At 40.9% G+C, this 25,386-nt stretch overlaps 2 protein-coding genes across 5 annotated transcripts in view; one reads left to right on the forward strand and one right to left on the reverse strand.

Moving 5' to 3' along the window:
• itgbl1 (integrin, beta-like 1) overlaps window positions 1-15,592 on the forward strand; it is a 52,394-nt gene extending 36,802 nt beyond the window's left edge. Inside the window, exons 9-11 of the mRNA XM_084362950.1 lie at window positions 5,949-6,095; window positions 10,841-10,954; window positions 15,213-15,592. Of these exons, the coding sequence (XP_084219076.1) occupies window positions 5,949-6,095; window positions 10,841-10,954; window positions 15,213-15,301 (350 nt within the window). The 3' untranslated portion in view covers window positions 15,302-15,592. The remainder of the gene's footprint in view (window positions 1-5,948; window positions 6,096-10,840; window positions 10,955-15,212) is intronic.
• Window positions 15,593-16,330: 738 nt separating this feature from the next.
• fgf14 (fibroblast growth factor 14) overlaps window positions 16,331-25,386 on the reverse strand; it is a 122,778-nt gene continuing 113,722 nt past the window's right edge. For all 4 annotated transcript variants that reach the window (XM_084362951.1, XM_084362953.1, XM_084362954.1 and 1 more), the window contains exons 4-5: window positions 22,054-22,252; window positions 16,331-20,011 (exon numbers count right to left, since the gene is read on the reverse strand). In XM_084362951.1, the coding sequence (XP_084219077.1) occupies window positions 19,869-20,011; window positions 22,054-22,252 (342 nt within the window). In that variant the 3' untranslated portion in view covers window positions 16,331-19,868. The remainder of the gene's footprint in view (window positions 20,012-22,053; window positions 22,253-25,386) is intronic.

The following is a 25,386-nucleotide window of genomic DNA, read 5'->3' on the forward strand; positions in this document are numbered from 1 at the left end:
CACCCACTTTGAAACGATGCCAGGAGCAGACGCTGAATTTGAAGATCAATACAGTGTGATCCTATCTGCACTCTTTGATATCCACGGGCACAACCCTCTAAACCCTTGAGCTGAATTTGAGAGAAATTGCTCCAAGCCCTTTGAAGCTTCTATTTGAGGTCTTGGGAAGTTTGTGCTCTTAATTTGAGCCATTTAGGCACAACCCCTGGATGCTTGGACACATTGCTCTAAAACATTAGAGGCTCAATTGAAATTGATATTTCCCTTTGCAGCTGCTGCTGCTACTATCAGACAGAGACACACAGGCAGAAAGAGAGGGAGAATAAAGGAAGTCAGATCGAGGTGCTATCAAGGATTGTGGTGCGTAGAAAGAACAGTTATATCCTTTTACTGTAAAGCCAGCAGTCTGAGGGTAAAACTGACTAAATGTGTTATTATCAGATAAAAAATAATTCTCCTTGTAAAGGTCTTTGTATAAAACATACTCTATTTGATTTAAAACTTGCCTTTTTTTTTTAGAATTGTTTATGAAGACACAGTGCTGTAGTTTCTGCATACATACAGAGGAAGCTGCATGTAATCTAATTATTTGTCTCCAATGATGTCAATCAGTGGCTAAATAGCATTGTTGTTAATGTAGGCACCAGGTTTTGAAAAGCTGGTCACTGGTCTAGCATTGCATTCCTCAATATGGACCGTTGATAATCGACATTGATACAGCAGAACCAGAGATACAGCCTTTTTCCCCCCCCTATGTGTTCTTCTTCCTTTTCAAAGCCTGGTGCATACATTACACACAATGCAATTTAACAACTGCGTCACATCACTGAAGGCAATTTATCAGATTACATGCAGCTTCCTCTGGAGCCACAAAAAGCATTATACTTCTTTTTTCACACAGGCAGTAGTACTCCCCTGTAAAGACCTACAAACACAATTTAACGTTTAAAAATTGGTGGAGTTACCCTTTAAAGTGCTGGAAAAGTGACAATATGACACATACACAGATTCTTAAAGCATAAACAGAATGCAGATGTTCCCAAACCTCTCCAACAACATTGAGGAGCAACATCTATCTTTCTCTCACGGGTGTCTGCTTCATTTGTGTTCATTCTTAAACTGACATGCAGTTTGTCTATTGATCCTCTCACACAGCTACCGTACAGAAGGGCCTCACTCTGAGTGGGGCTTTTTTATGTTGTTTTGGTCGGCTGTGCCTTTTTGTATCTGTGGTGCATTGCAGCATCGGAGTGTAAATTTCTCCTTTAAAGGGGGATGCAGTATTTATGTGAATGGATTACTGAGGCTCATTGTGTGGGCTATCCAGAGACAATTTTTCACGAGGTGTCCGGGGATAGCCTGTCTGAGCACTACACACACACACACATTCACATGCTGACAATTAGGTCTGTATACACAAAGGCCTGTGGACGTTATTGGGTGTTTTTCAAAGCTGAGGCTCTCTCTTAACCAGCTACTCAGAGCAAGGAGTGGGGATCAAACAGAAAATAGCTTTAGGTGAGGGGTCTGTAAGAAACTTCCCAATCCAGGTTTAGGGCTGTCAGTGCCCCTGGACGCATCGCCCGTTACTGCAGACAACAGGGAGGAGAGAAGTGGGGAATGACTCAGGCTTCTTGCATATAATTCAGTCCTACAGTGTCAACCAGCTCAGTCAGTTAGCTCAGTCCACACATGGCCTTCAGGGTTTTTCACCAAACGCAAAGAACAAGGGAAGAGCGCCTAAAATATCCCCTTTGCAATTAAGTGCTTATTCCGCAGGTCTCTCCAGTTACCTTTTGTGTGCTGAAGTCCAATCATGTCATATAGGATAGAGATGTGAAAACTTCCAATACTGATGAATTGCAAGCATTCATTTTATTGGACAACTCTATAGACTACAGGTCTGGTCATGTGAGGGATAAAAATACTGACCATAAACTGATAAATATCAGTTTATGACCTTAATCACCTACACTGATATTTATCAAGTTAGTCACATTGAACAACACATTTTGCTTCAAAACAGATTCAATATCTGTTTGGTTTTTGGCACTTCTGTATTACTAAGTGCCAAGTCTGATATATAGTAATCAGAGCTTTCCAAATATCTGAATTTCACAGGCATAATTATGACTTGGACGTTGACATGGGTGATATTTAAAAGCCTGAAACCGATTATTATGTTAACCCCCATAGGACGCTAGCATGACATTACTGTTTAGCTTGCTGCCTGGTGGGGCTGTGCTCTGCTTTCTCTGACATCTGACTGGAAAAACACAGATGTCATTAATAACATTCACGACAGCCTTCCTCCATTTACCTGTTCACATCTAAATAGAATGCAGCCATTATTCATGTTATGGATTACACTTGTGTTTCTCCTGCTGCTACATGTAAAAATGTGCTTGTCAAAAGTCGACGCTGACAAAGACTGACCATTCGCACTGATGAGTAAATGAGCGTTGTTGGTACCTGGCTTATGTAAGCCTGAAGGACCTGTGTCCAGATTCAGGAGCTGGTCCTCAAAGGGTCCAGGGTGACCCTGCTCCTTCTCCCTAAATGAGACAGTAAAGTCTCCCAGAGCTCAAATTTTAAAGCTGCTGCAAGTGATTTTATTTTTATTTTTTTTTCTTTATCAAAATGAGTGAGAGTGTTATGTTCCAACAGTAATCGCTGTTATGGAGTGTTTGGTCAGTAACCCATGTCTCTCCTTCCCCTGCACATGCAGTAAGAGAGAAAAGACATTTCCTGGTATCCCTGCTATCCCCGGCTTTATCCAATCAGGACAGAGAAATCCATAAAGACATGTGGTTCATGTGGTGATGTCGATAGGAGGGAGGGGATAGCTAACTACGAAACAGACAGGAAGTTAGGGGTCAACCTTTTTCAGGGCAGATACAAACACCGATTATTAGAAATGAAGGATACTGAAAGTAATATTTGGGACCAATATTCATCTGCTGTAAAAATGAAACTCTTTGTGTCAAAATTTCAGACAACCAGCGATGGCGTAAACCTCAGTAAATTTACTCAAGTACTGTTCTTTAGTACAGTTTTCAGGTACTTTACTGAGTACTTTTGATTCTCTGCTGCTTTACACTTCCTCTCGACAACATTTATTTTATACATTTAGTTACTAGTTACTTTGCAGATTTCGATTATTCAGTGTTTATAGGCTATTCATTGTGACGTGTTACCAATCAGGTAACCAACATTGTGTGAGAGGTTGCTGTGTCAGAGCCAAAGTAGCACATTTTTAAATGAGTTTATTTTATCAGCAATCTGACAGAAAACTCACCAGACAGCCATGACATAAATTCTGTTTCTTTGTCAGATCCTTACAACAAATCAGACTGCAAACAAAACCAAACAGTAAAGTTTTTGCATGACTTCCATTACTGACATTATGGGTGGAAGTGATGTAGTTCCAGTGACATAGTTACCAGAAACCAGTCAGTGGACATTAACGCACCAACGTATTTGGTCTTGTGAATGTGAATTATGAGGATAAAGGTCCTGAAGTGGAACACACACTGTAAAAATCTGCTTGTCTGTTTGTTTAAAGGAGTGAAAAAATCTGCCAATACATTACATGAACATATCAGCTTCTTTTAGAGTGTTTCAAGACCTTTTCAGAATAAAGTTCATTTTTTCATTGTTCTTTTATATTTAAAGATACAGGTACAAATTCCTGAAACAAGTTAATCTCTACTGGAAACTGTAAAACAAGTTCCCCTTGATTGATTTCAAAAAGTATGGATATTAGGACTCAAATATGAACAAATAAGTGAAGCAACTTCTCTTGCACTTAGGCGAGCTGAGTTTTCTTCTCTTCCTCACATTACTTAGTCAGTCCCATTCTCTCCCTGTGGCAATGAACTCCTCACCTCCGACAGCCTCTCCCAGCATACAGCACAGATCTTTGCAGTGCAAAATACCAGATTCACCACCACCTCCCCTTCACTGTCCGTCTCTAAACACTATAGCACAATGCATGCTCTGTGGAAGGCAGGTGCAGGCTAATTGAATGAGGGCTAGGTTGCCATTCTTCCAAAGCAATTAACTGCTCTCCCAGCCTGGCTGATTGAGGCAGCCATGCGTGGCCTGCCATAGCTGCCACTCGCCTCTACCTGAGACAGAAGCCTACAAACTTTCATTTATAACCCCCCCACCAACGCCACCGCACACATCCCTCTTTCACCACCCCCACCTCTGATTGATTAAAAACAGCGAGAAAAAAAAGCATCAGGAAGCGAGCTGAGGGGGTGATGGAGATTGAGAGATATTGATGCATTATCTATCTACTACTAGCTGTAGATAATAATAATCCATTGCAAGCTGCGTCCCTCGAGATACCGAAGATATGATTTCTACTTCGTCCATTTGCTCTGAGGACTCAATTAAAACATCACTATCAAACTCATGGGTTTAAAAGAATAGTTCAACGTTTTGGGAATTACTCTCCTTTGTTTTCTTGCCAAGACTTAAAATATACTTGCACACTGATTTGGTATGCTACACATGAAGCTACATTACAATCAGAAGCATATTAGTTTAAGATTAGCATCAAAACTGGAAGCAGGAGGTAACAGCTAGCCTGGCTCTGTCCAAATGCAGAAAAGAAATCTGCCAGCATCTCTAAAGCTCGTTAGTTAACATGTTATATCTTGTTTATTTCATTTGTACATAAGACAAAATGTTACAAGAGAAAGTTAAAAAGACTTCATGTTAATTAGTCGACTTGAAGTGCTGGTAGCTCAGATTTTTTACCTCTGATCAGAGGCAGGCTACTTGTTTTTCCCTGCTTCCACCCTTGATAATATTAGCATACATTTTTGAGCGTACAGATATGAGAATATTAGAGCCCCAAGCCCAAGTTGACGTCCTCTAATGTCTTGTTTTGTCCACAACCCAAAGATTTTCAGTTTACTGAGGAAACCAGAAGATATTCACTTTTGAGACACTGAAATCAGGAACATTTGCATTTTTTTCCTGACTTCATTGATTAATTTAATAGTAGACAACTATTCGATTAATTGACTAATCGTAGCAGCTAATGGTGTGTTTCCAAAAATGTTGAATGTATTCCTTTAAAAAACATTGACGTGTATGGTTCATCATTTATTGTTAAAAAAATCTTTGAATCGGTATCGATGTGAAGGAATTCAATCTCAGCTGCACATCTAAAGTGAACAGCTGATTGATCGAATCAATACAGCCCTGCATCAAACAATGTCCAGCTGCACTGTATGGATTTACAATAATGAAAATGATGGAAAAACCGCTCTGCTCGTTACCACCTCTTCAACCTGGCATCTGTAACCAGATGTGAACATCAAGGAATCAATCAATGGAGCAACTGCGTCTACAGGATATGATTTGTATTGAAGTGAGCACATTGTGAGTTATCCAAGGGTTCTGCTGGAGATGAAGGAGGGCGTAAGTGTGTGTGCGTACGTGTCCTTGTTAAAACCGCAGTCATGCTGTTGGCTATTAAGGCATCTCAGCACCCAAGTGCCTCTTTCAACCAATTATAAATGTCCCTGGTTCTGTGTGGGTTTGTGTGTGCATGTTTGTGTGTTTTTGTCTGCCATTGCCTTTCTTTGTTTTTCATCTTTCTCTGAAGTGTTGGAGATTTATTACGGACAGGACAAGACCAGTGATGACAGTTCCTTTCATGTCCCCGGGGGAAATACAATAAGCCTGCTGCGTCTCTCTCGTCTTCCTGTGGCTCTGTCTCCTTGTACTGCTTATTACCGTCACTGTCTGCACCGTCAACTTTCTGTGTTTACTGAGTTCTTTTTGCTCTCCAGTAGCATTTCTCTTGACTTTTCACTTTGAATGCCTTATTTATTTATTTTTTTTCCTCTATTCGTGCTATTTTCTCATGGCCATGCTCCATATTCTGTCTCCTTTTAAATGAAGGCCCTTCTGCCCTCCACCGCCAGGTCACGGTTACTGTTCATGTGGACGCTGCATCTGCGAGGAGGGCTGGTTCGGGAAGCTGTGCCAGTTCCCCAGGTCTTGTGACATGAGCGACGCCCAGAGCAAGGAGCTTTGTGAGACCTCCGACGGAGTCATGTGCAGTGGAAAAGGTGAACAAGCTGTTTTTCAAGATTGCTTGGTAAAAGTTTTCACAAAGGTTACTTTTATATTCAGATGTTTTACTTAGTACTAAGTAAAACTAGCAAAATCACACTGTGATATTACACCATTACAACTAATGTCTTCTACATTTCTTATGTAAAAGAATTTTTAAATAATTACAAAAAAATATAGAAACTAGATATGGAGAGAATTTTAGTTTGGAACGTTCATTCAGTGAACCTAGGGCCCGTGTCCACATCGTGTTTCTTTAGGGAAAGAAAAATGGTAGAGCTCACGATACACTGACACGGCCAGAACAAGCTTCTCCTCAATTTCCTGGAATACCAGGGCAATGAGTGACGAGTCCCGATCAACTGAATACACAATTGTTTGCCTGAAAACAGCGGTGCCACCAGCGTCTTTCTAAAAATTTGAGAGATTTTCCAAGTGGCGTTGCTGGAGTGCAGCGCTTTTTCTCCAGGCGGTCGCATGCTGCCGCAGATGCTCACTCCTCATTAGAAACAACTGAAAAAAGATGCTGCCACTTAGGAAAAACACGCTATGTGGGCACGGCTCCTCACTTTATAAACAGAGTGTTAAGAAACAACCGTTCTGTAATACCACTTACCACAAGAGGCAATAGTCTGATAGCGCCCATAACTTCATCTCAGAGATGTAAAAGCAGCAAGAAAAATACAACCATAAACCATCTGAATTCACGTTCCTAGAACTAAGACAGGCCTAATTGTCTTGTTAAGTTAACATAAAACACACTTTATTCAAACTTGACATAAACAAAATAAAACTCACCAAAACAGTCTTGGTTTGATTTTCACAATCACTTCCTGTTTGGTAAAAATTAATCCCCAGCTCACCGACTAAGATGTGAAATATTCCAGCTCTACCCAACCACTGTCAGTCCTCTTCACGCCTCTCTTGTCCCCACTTGCCGTGTCTTCTCATCCCCAGATTCATAGTTCTTGTCAGAGCCGCTGTAAATTGCCTCTGTACTGTATCCCCTGTTTTCAAACTGGCATCTGTGTTCAGTCCCAGTCCGGTATCCAGACGTGGTCACTAGGAGGCAGATTGGCTGAACCGGAGCTCCTAATCCTGGTAATTTCTTACAAATTATATATTTTAGTGTCCAAAATAAAAGTACTCAAAATGCAGAAAATTGCTGCTTATGAGTGTACATATCATATAATTTGATTATTATAGGATGCATTAATAGGTAACTTGCAATTGGTTGAGATAGAGATAATTTCAGCTATTATATATACGATAGTTGCTGTTTTGATGACGTTTTTGTTTTTTTCAGACTCACTTGTACATATAAATTATATACACACACAGAAATTACATGATTATCATGTAAAAAAACCTGATTATATTCTGTATGTGTGTATTCTGCATTTATCAAAGGTTTAGCCCTTCGAGCACCCCGACTTTTTTATGAAATTAAAACAATATGTTTCCAAATGAGTGAACTACGACACTGAACTGCTGGATCAGTCTGTTGTCTTTCAAAACATGTTGGGCTTTAACATCCGTCGGGAGCCACTGAGATCCGAAATTAATTCTTAATGACGTTTGAGACAGCTGCAGGAAAAAGTTAGGTGAAAGAGAACAGCAGAATAGAAAACAACAACCAGGCACTCTAATTATAGAAGTTCAGACATTTTTTTATGATTTTGTTTCAGAGTCTTCTTTAGAACTTAATGTCCCTTTATTTAATTAAATCCTTTCTCTGTAACATATCACACGTTGTCTTCTCAATAAAGATAAGAGAACATTAGCAATTTCTAGAATGTTCCCTTTCTCATTAGCTCTATTAGTTTAATTCATCACTTTAACTCTGGATTAAGATTTTTGTCCCAGTTTCTTTCTGGAATATTGCTCCAAATGATGAAATACTAGTCAGCTGCAACATTAACAGGACTAACACATGAGGTGAATAACAGTGATCATCTCGTGACAACAATGTTCTGTTGGCCCCGCCGTGGACTTGGCTCCGACCCATCATGGTCTGGAAACAGGACCTCTGGTGGTGCTCTGTGGTGTCGACACCAGGGCATTGGCAGTGATTCCCTCAGTCCTTTGGGTTGCGAGGTGGAGCCTCCATCGATCGGACTTGTTCCAGCCCTTCCCATGGATGCTGATCAGATTGAGGAGGCCAGGTTGATTCCTCGGGTCAGTCCGAGCAGTTTTTGCAGCGTGTCAGGACGCACCAGGACCCAATGTTTCCCAGCAGAACATTGCATTGTAACAAGATCATCAATGTTATTTACTTCACCTGTTCGTCCTTTCAGTGTTGTAGCTGATGGATGTACAAACAAGATGTGACAATAAGTTTTGAATCTCTGTTATTTCAGTGATCAACAAACTATCCCTTCTTAGTTTTAGTTTTTAACCGAAGGAATATGCACTTTGTTTAAAAAAGTTCCTCTTTGTTCATAATGCTTCTGTTCTGTAGGTAAGAAGTTCTCCTGATGCTTAAACAGGTCTTAGGCATCGTCAGGTATAGTTGGGTTTTCACAGTGTTAATATATTCACATTTTCTTCGTCATTCCCCTTCCCTTACACATACTCAACAAACAGCGGACCATTCAAAAGCATTTGAAAAAACAATCTCTACTAAAGGTCCTCTTGCTAACTTGTTCTGGTGTTTTTGACTGTATCACATGGTCGTCGTCATCAGATTTAGCTTGTTCCATGTTTATTTTAAAGCAACAGAATGTAACCTCCTGGAGAAATGAGGAAGTTACATTGTGTTGCTTTAAATCGAAAGCTGCAAAAGATGCAAGTAAGTGGAATTTGAGTTGAATGACCTGTCAAGCTCAACAAAAAGCACGTCTTGATGAGAAAATAATACATATTCACTCAGTTTATGAAACAGCTCAATCAAGAGCTCTATGTCTACAGCAAGATTAGGGCTTATCTGACTCTATCTCTGACATGCAATCTCCAATCAAATATTGTAGTAACAAGAAATGAATCTGAAAGCAATGTTTTCTTGATCTCACAAGATTAACATCCAATTTCCACTCTGAGCCCACAATTGTGTTAATCTGTCACAGGATGATAACCTTTTCTTCGCTGGTTAAAGTATTCGTTTGGATAAGATTTACTCTTAGTGTCATTATGTTGGCGTATTTTACCCAGTCAAAAAGACATGAACGAGTTATACAAGAACCAGTTCATGCCTCCTGGAGGGACGAAACTATTAGGAGGTTAACAGATTAGTTCACTGATACTGAATTTATCCCAGAAAAATGCAGAAAGCTCAAACATTCACTGGTTTCAGCTTCTCAAATGTGTTGGTGTTTGGCTTTTCTCTGTTTCATATAATTTTTAATTGCATATGTTCTGGCTTGGGCAAAACTAGATTAGTAACCCCAGGAGCCCCAGGGCACTGAAGCCCAGGGGCCACTGACAGCCCCACCGTGCTTTTGGTAAAAGTCGTCTATTTTCTGCTGGTGGCAATTATATCCCCCAAACTTCTTACCGATACTATCAAACTGTTACTGGGTCAGGTAAAAATGAATCCCTCTCTATGCCCACCCACCTTGACCATTGGCCAGTCTATACAGTGCAGTGCTGCTTGCTCACCAATCACCAACTTGTCCAGTCATCTCACCAATAACAAAAAGAGAAAGAAAATCAATAATGCAATAATTTTGTTGGAAACACCTTTTATTTCATTTTGACTGGATAATTATCATGATCAAGAGATTTGTGTCATCTCTGTGGAGCCTGACATTAAAAAAAAGCATGTATTTTATTGTCTCCTGTCATGGAGGGCCCGTTTGTACTCGGGGGGCCCCTGGGCATGTGCCTAGATTGCCCATATAGTGGAATAGGTTTGGGACTGTCAGACTGACAGAAAACAATGTGAACACTTCCCCTTTGGGGCATTTATCATTAATTTTATACAAGTGAATTAATCAAAAAATAATCATTAGTTGCAGCCCTATGTAGCTGCCCCCCAACTGTATCCTATATGTTTATAATGTCCTGCACATTATTACAGCTTTGCATGTATCATTAGGTGGCAAATGACAGCACACAACAGGATCCCTTTACTTTTGTGTAGCGTTGTATCCACAGAAATAGAGCGACTGCAGTGGGTCCGGCCCTGCAGAGCGGAGCAGAGTGTGAAAATGAAGATGAGCGTGTTCATTCTCCACGCTCGGCTACATTCAGACAGCAGAACAATCTTCCCTCAGCTCCTCCCGTTGTCCCACCTCTCTCTTATCTGACTCTCTTTCTCTCCTGCTATGTGTGCCTCCACCTCTCATATTGAGTTCCTGTAGCCTGTATGTTGATAGAAATTGGAGAGATTGAAAACATAGTTGCTGGACCTCTGGGTGCGAGCTTTGGGAAAAACTGAAGGAGACAGCAGTAGATTTGTTTCCCTCCGCCAATCCTTAATACCTTATTATCCTGCTGCTGCCCTTCAGAGAGACGGGCACAGACACTGGTGGGGAACAGCGGAAATTTTAAGTGCGAGTGGATTGGTTTCCTGGTGGCAAAAAGTGTATTAGTAGCTGTTTCCCCAGGGAACATCTCATATCCACTCTGCCCAACACTATTTATCTTGTGTGTAAAATAAAGAATTTACAGGAAATAATACAAACATGGTGGAGAAAGCACAAGGGGACGGTGTTCAAAATAAATAGAAAATATACGCTGTCAAAATGTTACATAAGGAAAATGTGATGTTAATTAACACTCTTGTGTTTGTGTGTTGCAGGTTCGTGTCACTGTGGCCAATGTATCTGCTCTCCCCAGGACTGGTGGGTGTCTGGAGAGTACTGTGAGTGTGACGACCGAGACTGTGACAAGCATGACGGCCTCATCTGCACAGGTAGAGTAGGAAAACACACACACGCACATGCACTCACTAGAGGTCTTTATGGGTCCAAAATAGACCCATGGAAAACCTACCCAAACTCGACATGCATAAATTAATTTTCGAGAAATAGAGACCCGAGCACAGCCAGACCTGATCCAAATAGACCAGAGAATAGTAAGATCAGATCCAGAATACAGACTGACCCAGACTGACCCTAACAGGGAGAGAACACCAACACCTCAGTTTAACACCTCACCTATAGTTTTGGAGCTGCCTTTGAATTATGGCCATTTCTTAAAAATTATACCTTTTAAAGTGGAAACAGACAACTTTTACCCAACTAGTGTTTCCAAGTGGTGTTATTGCCGGTGCTGCTATCACAAAGACAGGATCACTATCAGTATCTATCTCTTTAGGAAATACCAGTTTATTCCATCGTTAAGTCTATAATGGAGACTTGAAAGCAGATGAAAAGGTCCCAGCCTGACTGGATCACTAGTCAGACTTCATTACTTCATAAAGTATGACATAAAAACAGGAAAAATTATAGATAAATGATAAACAGCAGTGCAAATCACACAATAATAAAACAAACGAGGCAGGAGTTACCGGAAAACACATTAAAAACAAAATAAAAGAGAAAGCAAAGAAAAAAAAGTTTTTAAGAGAGATTTAAATAAAGAAACAGAGCTAGCCTGCCTGATCTCCTCTGGCAGTTCAATCCAAAGTTGAGGGGCCCTGACTCCAAAAGCTCTGTCTCCCTTGGTTTTTAGCCTTGACCTAGAAATTACCAAAAGTCCTCAGCCGGAGGATCTCAGGCTGCATTCAGGCTCATGGGGGTTTATCAAGTCGGAGATATAATCAGGGGCCAACCTCAAATGTGCTGATAATCATTACAATTTTCAAATCAATTCTACAATGTGCAGGTAACCAATGTAGATATGTTAAAATAGTTTGTTATGTAGCATTTTGAACAAGTTGAAGTTTGGAAAGGTTGTACTGAGTGAGACAGGAATGGAGCGAACTCCGACAATCTAACCGGGATGTAATGAAGGCGTGTCTGACAGTTTCCAGATTTTTAATGGATAAAAATGATCTAATTTTGAGATATTGCTTAGTTGAAGGAAGCACAACGGAATGACTGATTTCACCCATTGATCAGAGTTGTTGTCGAAGATAAAACCAAGATTTCTACAGTGAGATTTGATGCAACTGGACGAACGTAAAAAGGACAGGGAAAACCGTGTTTATAGGGAACAAATCTACATGGTGTCATTCACCGCTGATATAAACGGCCATGGTTGTGAGTCAGAGAACAGGAAAATGAACTGAGATGACACACAAACACGAACACACACGCACACACACACACGCAAACATTTTCTCGCTCTCCACAGGAGCCGTCTTCTCCCCACTGATAATGGAAATCTCAGTACATGTTTAGAATTATTTTTTGCCCCAGGGCCTGTCAAAATCTGGACAGCTGTTCAGAAGTGTTTCTCATCATGACTCCATGACTCCAAATGTCAGCCTTAATGTCATTCAAATGAGCATCAGTGGCTCCAGATGCAGACAAGCGTTGCTTAAAAATTGCGGAAAACTGTGAGGAAGCAAAGAAAATGTATGGTAATGTCTGTTAAATGTTCCTGATTACCATATAACAGACTGGAGTGAATATATGTGAAAATTACCATATACATGAGAATTACTATAATGGAAGTGGTGTTTAACAAGAAAAGGCAATTCTTGAGTATGCAGGTAAAATCAGTCAACGCGTCACCGGGTAGTGATGGAGCCATGTCGATGATATCAAATTTTTAATAAATGACCCTGTATGTGGAGATTTCATGGACCCTTCAAAGCTGTAGATTCTCATTACACATACAACTGGTGAGTGATGTGGAAAATTCAGCGTATTAGGAATGCTTGCTGGTTAATTTCATGCACTGAATATGATAATTTCAGCCACCAGTTCAGAAAGGAGATAAAGAGGTCTGCTTGTCTGTCTGCAGTGCAGGTGTAATGGCAAATTCTTTTGTCACCGTGCAACACATCTAATTATGTTTATTATGGGTGTTTACGTACATTTGTGGACATCATTTTTCCATCAGAACTATTAAAATCCCCTGAAAGGTTTTAGTATCTGCATCATTGTAGGGCTGGAATTAATAGCTGTTTTCATTATTGATAAAAAAAAGTTAAAAAAATGCTCATCACAATTTCCCGAAATGCTTCTATTATCCAATCAACAGTCCAAAATCCAAACATTCTGTATTTATGATAATAAATGACAAATAAAAAGCAGCAAATCCTCACATTTGAGAAGCTGGAAGTAGCACTTTTGACATTTATGTTTGAAAAATAACTGAAATGATTAATGGATTATAGTTATCAGCTCATTTGCTTGACCAATCATTGCAGCTCTTAAATTCCATAACAGCATTTTCTGTTGGTTTTAGTGAATTCTTGCGTAAACAAAACATTGCTTCTCAAAATATTTAAGTTTACACTCAGAAGAGCAGGTCCCAGCACACAAAGCTTGGTCGTCCTATGAAACTGATCTTTTTCTTAATGTAAATTTAGTCCCATGAAAATACCAAATAATCCCACAGATAAGTACTGCCTGTGTATCTGATATATCTTATTCCTCTATGCCATGGAGCACCATTGTTGTCAAAACATATAAATGTGCTGCGCCACTGCAATGGGTGACATGTTTCTTCATTACCATGAATATGGACATCGTCTCCCAAACACCATCCTGGTACCTTAACCACTGATGAAAGAAGTATTCAGATTCTTGCCTCAGCAATAATAACATGTTAACATACTCTCTTGAATTCAAAATATAAAAAGTTAAAGAAGTATTAACAGCAAAATGTACCAAGGACTATCAAAAGTGGAAGAACTGTCCACTCTAAGATTACTTTTAATGATGGATTACTCTCTAAACAGTCTTTTTAGTGCAGCTGGTGGAGCTGAAATTACAATAACCCACTTTATATGTGGTTCAGTCTATAACTATGCATCAGATTTCATACACTGATCACATGCTTGATCTGCGAGGTATCAGAGATATAGCTGCAAATGCATGAAATGGAGTAAAAAGTGCAATATTTCCCTTTAAGATGTAGTGGAAAAGAAGTACTGTATAAAATAGCACAAAACTGGAATACTCAAACAAAGGACAAGTACCTTAAAATGGCACTTAAGCACAGTACTGGAGTGCAGTAAATGTACATAAAGATGCAGTTCAAAACTGGCTGTTAATACTCATTAGCCCATCAAATGTGTATTAATCCGCAGATGAAAATAGTCCCCATCACATGTACAATTTGTTCCTGATGGAGCCAGCTGGTTTAAAAAAAAAAGAAAAAAAAAAGAAAAACTAAATGAACTTGTGGTTGAGTTCAGTAAAGAAGATGGAAAGTTTTGAGTGACAGACTAATGCATTGTTGGTGTTGGTATTTTCATGGGATTTACTGCCAATAAGAGGCGTGAGGCCGGCTTTATCCTTTAATCAGAGGAGGTCTGTTTAGTCTGCAGTCTGGATGCGTTCAGATCAACAAGCACCTCAATCATTTCTGTGAGAAACCACGTGTTGACTCCTCGAGCTCAGTCCCTTCATGTGACACCTTCTCTTTCTTACCTCACTGTTCTTCTCATCTACTTACCCATCTCTTTACCCCATCTCTGCTGCATTCTGTCCTTTAATCTTAGTTTCACTGCTTTATCGCCCCTTCTCCGCCCTCCTCTCCCACTGTGATATTTTGCAGTAGATATGTCTTTTCAGCTGTGTGACAGGGGGCCAGCAGGAGGAGTCCTCCTAACCTCGGCATCCTCCGTCTGACAGCTCAGGGAGCTTGTGACGAGCTTGGGGCAACTGGATTATAACACAGTGGGATAACATCCTACTCTGAGTGTTTTATACCTAAATGAAAAAAGTCCTCATGCTTAAATGAAAGAGTAGATGGCTCCCCTATTGGTTGAACAGTTCTTCCAAGCTGAGGATATCTGAGCTTTGAACAAATGTGGTGAATATCGAAAGTATAGAGACTTTTCACTCCTAATTAAACCAGAGTTTTCTCCTCTGCTTGGTGGACAAAAGCAGCCGGAAACTGTCCTGAGCAGAGTAGTCAGCCTCCATTCCCCATCCCCCTGCATGCGCTGCACCCAGGGAAGCAGGGTGTGAAAAGAGGAACCTTGTTAAAGGTCAGGCATGATGGCACAGCTCTTAATTCACAGCTTTTCTTCTCACATCTTCTCACAGGGAACGGGTTGTGCAATTGTGGCAACTGTGAGTGCTGGGACGGCTGGACAGGGAACGCTTGCGAAATCTGGGTGGGAGCAGAGTACTGAGGAGGAGGAGGAGGAGGAGGAGGAGAGGACACTGGTGTCAGAGACAGGAGGCCTGGCTGCCCAGAGCAACCAGAGCACCACTGATGGTCTCCACCAGGCTGGTAAAAGAACCACGGCCTGGAAAACCACAGGAAGAAGGGGAAGACGGAACTACACATGGATGTGATTCGGCATATCATTACCAGCATTCATTCTTTTATTGTACTGGTTACAAATGACCCTTATTAAACTGGGTGTTGTAGGTGTAAAAGAAACATAAACATATTACCATGTAAACATTTGTTTCAAGAACATCTTTATGTGTATTTTTTTATATATATATGAGAACGCTTACATATTCTAGATGGCTACACATAAAATAGGAGGCAGATTAAAGGGACAGTTCACCCCAAAATAGAAATAAATACATATTTTCTATCTAACCTGTAATGCTCAAGTTCTGGAGATGTCGGCCGTAGACCTGTCAGCCTTCTTTTCGAATATAATAGAACTAGATGACACAAAATATACATTTGAAAAACTCAACAGCAACGTCTCTTTACAGAAATCCTGACCTGGTTACTCAAGAAAATCCATAGACATTGTTGTGAGCAGTTTCATGTAGGAACTGTTTTCTTCAGCCTTGAGTTGTCACAAGCACGAACCTCTCGACCATGAGTACATGCAGGCTTCCGTCTGCGTGGTGTAGTTCGGTAGAAAGAAAATAGATCCTACATGCTCACCACAAGGTCTCTGGATTATCTTGAGTAACTGGGTCATGATTTCTAGAAAGAGACATTGCTGTTGAGCTCTTCAAATGTATTTTTTTTTTTTTGGCACTGTTAGCTCCAGAGGCCGAGTACCATCCATTTCAACTCTGCAACTCACACCAGAACTACAGCACTACAGGTATTTCGGGGTGGACTGTCCCTTAAGGTATCAGTTTTTGGAATATGTGGGATACTGCAGGTCTGTTTTTCACCGGTACAAAGCTGTGTGTTGTTCCAAAATTGGACTGAAGTTTCACTTGAGGGCTCGAGGCAGTTACTGTTTGAGGTTTTTATTTCTTTTTCATAATAAAACATTAAATGTGCCGCATGACACAACATTTTGCATGGAAAACAATGCGAAGACCTTAATCATACATGGTTACAAATTTGTTATAACATGACATAACTCCAATGGGCATACTTGCAATGGTATATATATATATTTTTTGAAAATAAATCGTTTTAATAGTGCCTATTCTTCTCCGACGGGGGAAATCAAACCAAACAATCTGCCATGAAACCCACACTGTACTACTGGAGGTACGTGATGGACATTTCTCACCCAACTCATACTAGTGATACGGTTAAATTCTAAGTGGAGGAAACAAAGAGAGGGCATACATAGTTCAGTTGTGGCATGCTGGATGTCCATGTCACTTCAAAAGGTGGCATCAGGGGATGAGAGCTGCATTGACACAAGAGCTCAGTCACCACTCAAAAAGAGGACCGATAAGAAGTCACAAAGAAAATTTAATGTAAATTCTACTTTGGCCTTTTTCATGCTTAAACTAGCCAACCCCTCTGTTTTCATTGTCCCATCAAAAATGACAGGTGCAATAATATACTGCACACTATATTGCATTAAGTATGTTACTGACATTACAGTACACCTTTATATAAATATTTTTATTCAATATGTTGTATATGTGTATACAACAAACACAAACTGTATAGTGTAGACAAACTCGTTGCATATATGTATGTAAAATTAGCGGTACATACCAACAGTTCTTGATAGACATAGCCTACTACATGCAGTTCATCAATGCCATCCTCTCCCCATGCAACAGATGGGACAACGTACAAAATAAGGTTGGAAAAACAGAAGCGACAAAGGAACTCTTGTTTGCTAGAATATTCTGAAGAGAGGGGGGAAACAAAGCATAAAGTGATTGGGATCAGGAGATGACATCACACGCGACCCGTATACGAGAGAAAAATGAAGGACAAAGAAATAAAGGTGGCTACAGAGATCCAAACAGAGATGTACATTTACACACCGGTCATTTACAAAAATAAAGTCAGCCTTGGAGGAGCCAGTTAACTGGTCTGCAGGGCTGGAGCAGCAGCCAGCCCAGCATGTAGAGTTTGTAAGAGTGAAGGATGATGGGCTGTAATGAGGACAGAACGTCAGCCTCAACTACAACAGCAGTGGTTTCCAGCTCCTGTGTGTGTTTGTGTATAGTACGCCATTTTTGTTATAGCATCAACAGCTTTGTACAGACAAATATTGAACTCTAACTAATGTGCTTTGATGTGCTGTAATAAGAAATGGCCATGTGTAATCCCAATAAACTACAAATCATAGTTACCATATCAATTTCTTAATATAGTTGCAGTTTTAGCAGCACACGGTGGCAACGATCCACTTAATACTCTAAATCTTATCTAACAAAACTATTAGGAAAAATCATTAAAGCGAGACAAACGTTATAAATTGATCGATCGGGTTGAGCTTTGATAAAACCGCTAACAGTCGTGATGAGAATGCAAAACGGAGAGTGCAGCGGGTTACCTTCGGATTAGCTGTGAGTGTGCTGTAGCCTACAACATGCCCGTTTAACTCCCACACCGAACGTCAGTGCTCTTCAGCTTACACGGAGTGAAGAACGGTACCCATACCTTGTTCCTTATAGAAAAGACATGCACGTGATTAATTCAAGGTATAAGTACTTCTCCAAAAAAATGACATCAGTCAAGACCTTCGGGGGGTCTGAGCGGAGCTGATTCTTTTCCGACAGGACAAATGCTATCACAGTGAAAGCTTCGATGGATCAGAATCAGAGAATCAGGATTTGTTTTTCTTTTTTTTTTTCCTAAAGAATCAGTTCTTCTTGGGATGAAAAAAGACTTTGGTCATTTCAGAATGAGTACATCTGAGTGTGGTTTTCTTCGATGGATAATGCTACGCGTCCTCTACATGGATGTATCTGGTGGGTGAGGCACCTTTGGCCCAGTGGGGACTGGGAACCTGTTTTTGCATGCCGGGAATCAAGGTCCAAACAGGCACGTGATAGGCCAAGATGATCAGTACTGGACTCTGCATGCTGAGCTAGGAGACAAATCCTCTCGTAATAATAATAATAATAATAATAATCATAATAATATCTAGTCATTTAAAAAGTTATGATTTTTAATAGTCATTTTCCCTAAGTTTTATACAGTGAAAATGTTACAATACAAGCCATCTCTTGTATAACTGCTGCAAGAAGAGAGAACACAATATTAACCTTGCCCATGCTTTAGTTTGCTGAACCAAATAGGGATGCAGCCAGTATAAATGTCGCCTACTGGTTTTTTCAGCCATGTTGTTTTCTGGCTTTAAGTAGACGCTGCCGTAAGATGGCTGCCAGTGCTGCAGTTATAGACCATCTGGGTCAAAGCCACAAGCCTTGCCTCGTAGTCCAAAGAAGTCAGTGAGTGAGGGACAGAGGCCTACAAGGCCTAGAGATATTCCTAGAGCCCACGCTCTGAAATAAGATTAAAGAAAAATAGACTTCAGGTTTTTTTATTTACCAGAGAAGGCGGACTGAACCGCTGGTGGGACTTAGATAGTGATATGTATACACCATTCCTTACAGTGCTCTCCCACCCACACACACATCTGTTTATAAATGTGTGTGTATGTGTTTGTATGTGTGTAGGGAGCTCCTCACATTGATTGCAGTGGCGGTAATTAGCACTTCATCAACTATGATTGCAGGAGCTATCTGCCAGCCTCCAGTGTGTTTTTATCAGCCATAAAAAGCAACGTCTCCGATTTTTTTTTTCCTCACAAACTTTGTATGTCTGTAAGTGTGAGTGTGTGCATGTTGTAGGCAAGAAGAAAAATTTGGATTGTTTTTTGTTTTTTTTGAAATATGTGTTTTATGCCACATCTGTGTGAATGTGTTTCTTAGAAAATCACACAACTCCCTTGCAAAATGTTTTTATCTTTTCTAGGTTACTTGACAAAGAGAAAAGTGTGTGACTAGAGTTAGAAAGAGAAGGAGAGGGGAACATACTCGTAAAAAATAGAGGACGACAGTCCAAATATTTACTCTATCTATACAGTCTCTATCCCAGAACATAGCTGGTGAACTGTGGTATAGAAAATAGATCTGAAGGTACACAGACTCTGCTGCAACAGGGCATTATAGAGAGGGGGGGGAAGGTTTCTTGAATGAACCGTCAGCAAGCAAAGTACCACGGGCGTGGCTGTGAAACACGCGTTATTCACATGAATTCTCACAGTTTCAGAGGAATCTGAAGGCATTCCATGATCAGAGGTCCTCGTCCCTCCTGTGCTGGAGAAACTCAGCCGCCTCAGAATCCGCCTGCCCGTGTGGGGACAGCTGGAGAAAGGGAGGGGGCAGAGGAAGAGGAAGGAGGAGCAAGAGAAGAAAGGAAGGGAGGGAGGGAGGGAGGTTTGCCTGGATCTGATCCACAGAAGAAAGAGGGTCTGGAGTCTAGTCGAGGGGAAAAAAGCCCTGCCTCCGTCACATTCCCTCCCCCCTCCTCACACACACACACACACACCGGGCACTGGTCAGGTGTGGCTATGTGGCGGGCTTGTCGGGCTTGCTGACGGGTTTGCCTCCGTTCATTACTGCCGGCTCACTTGTGCTTTTACTGGGAGGTACCGCCGCCTTGGGCACCGTCTCTCCAACATCATGCAACGATGGCTCTCTGTACATGGCGACTAAGGAAAGGAAGCAGAGGGACAAGAGAAAAGATGTTAGCAAGAGCCTCTTTCCTGCACTATTGAGTTTACCTGTGTAGAACTATTGAATGAGCATATATGCCCTCAAAATACATGCTGTTGCTACCTTTCAAAGAAGATTTATACAGACAAAAAAAACCTAAAGACAACCTGCAATTTACAAACAGAAAAAAGTTATGCCATGTTTTTTGGTCTTCATGCGACCATCCTCACTTGCTTCCGTCTCCTTCAGGGCTGATTCTGAGTCTAAGTACACACTTTCCAACAAAACAGCAAGAAGTGTCTCATTATCCACCACTTTACACCCACTAGACTACAGCTGTATTACTGCCTTGACAGGACACTTCAACTTGATTCCATGTTTAAGTGATAGGACACAATCAGGCTGGTGGCTGACGAGAGTGAAGGTGGCATCTGCCGGACTATCAACATTTCATACTGCACTCACAGAGCCGTCCTTCCTCCTACACTGGATGCTTACAGCAGCAAAATAGCGGATCAGCACAGAAACACAAAAATATGTCAAACAGATATTTCACATAGCCGTAACATTACTAAGGATATAGGATCATGTCTGATTGTATGGGACACCTGTCTCCAAGGGTAGTCATGTCTTATTGTTTTCAGCTTATGATGCAAATCCATTTGTATTTATTTATGTTCCCACCTAAACGCTATGTTTTCTGCTCCGAAAAAATGCCATAATTTACAGTAACAAGGTCTCTTGCAATGTTGACAACTGAATAACCGCTTCAGGGGCTAGAAAGTGGAAAGAAAATGGGGAGGAAATGCTAATTACGCCCCTTGAGTCCCTCCAAATGAGTGAAAACAAAACAAAACAGAAAGCTTTGACACTGTTTTTATACAGCAGGGTCTGGTGTTATGATTTTTAAAAATTTGACTTTCACCTGGGTTTTTTGTAAAAGTCAGCTCACCCAAAACATTGACTTGTTGAAAAAAAAAAATCATTACCTGCCCAAGCAGATTCAGCTCCAGTTTTGTTTGTCTAAAATATGAGAAATCCATCTCTGAGGGTTCTGCTGCCACAACAATATGATGGCTGTGGGCGACTTTCACAGGTGGGTATCTCAAAATCTTATTAAGTGAGAAAATACTGTATGTTATTTTGTGATTTGGGCGATCTGACCCTTTCAAGGACAAAAACAGGCAATACTGAGTATTTTTTTCTTAATGTCAACAAATCTGGAATGTCGTGGTTTCTATTTCGATTCATCCCTTCTCCCACAACCTGTGGCAACTGGTCCCCACCGAGGACAGAAGAGATTCTTGGAAAAAAAGGTCACAAATGTAAATAGGGTCAGTAATTGTATTTAAAAATGGCTGGGCACTGCAGTTTTCAGTAAATAATACTCAAACAGGAACACTATGGCATTTCTCAGGGACGGACAATGATTGATAGTGATTCGTTTCATTGTTGTTTTTTTGTGTTTGACGTGGAAATTGTTGACAAAAAGAAAAACAGGATGTCACCGCGCCTATCCTTGTATTATGAAATAAGTTTCAATATGTGTTTTTTAATTTATTTGAAAAATAAAAACAAACATGAGCCCCTAGAGGTTAATTAGGACTACCACATCAAAAAGAAACTGCTGTCTAACCCTGACTCTCTGTGCACATTTAAAAAGTTGCTATTCGATTGCACTCGCTCTGAGTGTCTATGATAACATTTTTATGGCAAAATTAACACATGTATACAAACTTTCCAAATGCTTGGCGATTGTTTCCTTTCCCATTGCCAGAGGACAAGTTGGCATCTCTGTTTTGTTTTGTTTTTCTGGCGTGTCACATGTCATATGTGCGCTTCACAGGATCGCTCCAAAAAATTAGTGTTTCTATCAATTCTACTTGGCGCTGGAGCTGATAAACACCTGTGACTACAGCAGAGTCATTTGACCTGGGAGTGAATGCTGATTGTACCAGTTCCCAATAAAGACAATGTCAGATTTTAGTGTGTGTTAGTGGGTTATTGTCCAGCGTGAAAGGGGTTTTACAATACATACCTTCTAATGGCTTGGGCAGGAAGTGAGCAGCTGGTTTTGTTTTTTTCACTCGGTTCCCCTTCATGGCTTGGCCCTCTTTATTGAGCCCTAGGAACCAAGCTCTCCCCGACTCCTGTTGTCTGTACAACATGGACGAGTAGATCACATAGTAGTTCTCAAACACCGACTCTTTGAACTTGCACTCCGCTGTAAAGAGTTCCTGCAGAGACACACACCGCACAGATTGTGAGAACAGTGGCATTCAAACCAAAAACAATACAAAGATTTCATCTGAATAACACATGAGAAAGACATTCCAGTGGACTCAGATTAATAATTTATGGTTCATTTTATAAAAGAATGAAACAGCTGTCAGATTCATAATTTATACTTGAACTTTTATGGAGGTCAGCAGGACAAAGGCCACCTTTATTCCAAGCCCACAATGTATAGAATAATGTTATGGCAGGCACAGAAACTGCCTCGCCAGGTGAAATGGACTTCATACTTCCACCTGTCGTGAAAAAGATGAGCGCTGCAGAGTCCACCTCGCTATAATCAGGTCTGATTCAAGCCGAGCCTAACGACCTGCTCTGATGAAATGCAACTCTCGTTCTCTCCTTGGCCTTAACCTTGACATCAGATGTAGGAGCGCTCGTTTAGTCAATTAGCTCATGTTCCCGGCAGAAAAGTATATATTGTTCGGCATTGACCCCGATGCCCCGGCGCTGGAAACATCAGCACTATTCCCCCCCAGATGTCTTGCCCGACACTCCCGGCTTGTTCTCCAGTTTCTTCCTAATTGACGAAACCCAACGGGGATCGTTCTTCCCAAATACTATGTCTTCTATCAGCAATTTGTCTATGCCGTCTGAACTTTGTACGAATAATGATAGAACTAATCAAGTGACTCCTCCATCCTTTACACCTCAAACTGGCAATGACGAATGAACACCGAGGCACCACATCTCTTTCTGCCGTTGCCCATTCATCTCCAACCAGAAGGGTAATAAAAAGCGTTTCCACATTGTCCGCCCTGCTAGGCTAAAAATAAAGGCATTCATCGGGGTGTATTAATCAAGGCGCACTCATCACAATGGAGAGTTTCACCACATCTGTTGTGGGCATCTCACACTGAGCTGGCACAAAGTACCACTGAGAGTATCCGCAAAAATCCTCCAATACGTCCTGTACTGCTGTGCTCTCAATGTCAGCCACTGGAGTCTTTAAGGAGAAATTTGGACTTAAAGGACTCAAAACAATGAATATTTTAATTTCTCTGCGACACATATGAAAAACTGAGATTGTGTGGGATACTTTTCTTGTATCTAGTGTCATCTTCCAGCCTACAGTGCACTACAAATTAATTTCTATGCAAAATTTAAATGAATAAACATACACAATCTTGTCAAACATGGTACTGGCTATCATAGAATTATCTTTCTGCACCTTTTTGATTCAGCTACTTTTGAATGATACGGCTAAATGTGAAAAAAGATCATACAAAGACATATGGCTACAGCCTGTGTGTTAACATCTTGAAGGTTTAGTGTGTAAGATTTAGTGGCATCTACCAGGGTAGTTGCAGATTGCAACCAACTGAATACCCGTGGCCTCACCCCAGCGCCGCCCCTCCCTAGACGCAGAACACGCGCTGTGCATAGGGCCCCACGATCTGTGGGGGGCCCCATTTTGTGCAAGGGGACGCATTCTCTGCCAATGTGCAAAGGATGCGCATCGCTGCCGTGAGGCGCGCGTAGAGCACAGAGTCAGCCCGAGGCAGGAGAGAAAAAAAGAGACGAGTAATCTGACACCGCACACGTTGCCGCAATGATTGACAGCACGCAGCATCTGACCAATCAGCGGTCAGATGCGCCGACAGGCAGTTGGATGCAGGTGGAGAGATGGCGTCCAAACGGCAATATGAATTGGGGGCAAGCAAAAGAAAGACAAAGTCAAAACAAGAGGAGGCTCGTGCTTCACTTGAAGTTGGGTATGTTGTGGCATGAACACCTCAGCTGCTAGCCTGCTAATCATGAGACAGAAGAGAGGATAATTCTGTCTAGATGTGGACTGGAGATTAAATTTTCCAGCGGCCCTGATTATCATTTATTGAATGTCTTGTTAACTGCATCTACATTCACCTCTGTTGAAAAAGGAGCGGTTAATTGACCAGTTGGTGGTCGTATGTTGGCTCAGGTTTATAGCCTATCAATCTATGCTATCAATAGAAGTTTTGGGCTATTTTTATGGAGGTAAATGTCGCCATCTTTCATTTAATTCATAAGTCATATAAGATTAGATAAGAAAAATTAAGATAATCCTTTATTTGACCCACAATGGAGAAATGTAAAGCGTTGCAGCAGCAAACAGCAGTGTAGGAATATAGAACCTAAGTACTAAATGTTAAAATAAGTATATAAAAATATTTAAATATAGAAATATCATCAAATCAAATCATAATGAATATTATTAGCTGTAGTCGTATTTGCATTAATTGCATTTTAATCTTTGTGAGGCTAGTATTTACATTAATTTCATTGTGTAATTTACCATTAAGACCAAAACAAATCTTAATAATCTGCTTGTATGGTGGATTTCTTGTCATAACAGGGTCCATGCTGAAGTTTGTTACTAAGGGTGACACGGAGCCAGCACCCAGTATGTCACAAGGGCCATCAGGCACCATGTCTACTGAAGCAGCCTGCATCTGTAAAAGGCTTGTTCCATTGTTGAAAGAGGTTGTAAACCTAAATGGCATTTTGTGATACAGTCATTTTGTAAAGGGGGGGGCCTCAAAATAAAATTCTGCTTAGGGCCCCAATTTTGCCAGGGGCGGCCCTGCCTCACCCTCTCCTATAGTGGCTCTTAAAAATGTGAAGGCCCTCTCTATAGGCAGTGTTCTGTTTGTTTGTTCTGGGCTATGATAGAAACATGATGTTGCAACATGGTGGACTCCAAAGAAGAGGATCCACTCCCTCTGAATATGAGTCTACGGTCACAAAAACACATCTTGGTTTCATCTGATTGTACTGTAGACTGATGAAAACATAACTGTGATAATTATATATCATAATTAGGATTATTACATTCAATTCCTGCAAATAGATCTCCCTAAATCCTACTCACTGGAGCTTAAACCAATGACAGTACGGCAATGCTAGCAGTCGCATGACACGGGACAAGCACATGTTTGGTTTGTGCCAAATTCTAAAGTTAACATGCTCACAAAGACAATGTTAACAAGCTAAGGGCAAAAAGGCAGTTACATTATTTTTGCAGGTATTTGGTGATAAATGACAGAATCTTGACCTGACGATGGGCGGAGATGAAAACTTAAGGGACTCAGCAAAG

This window comes from Pagrus pagrus, assembly GCF_965226575.1.
Source record: "Pagrus pagrus genome assembly, chromosome: 9".
Classification (NCBI taxonomy): domain Eukaryota; kingdom Metazoa; phylum Chordata; class Actinopteri; order Spariformes; family Sparidae; genus Pagrus; species Pagrus pagrus.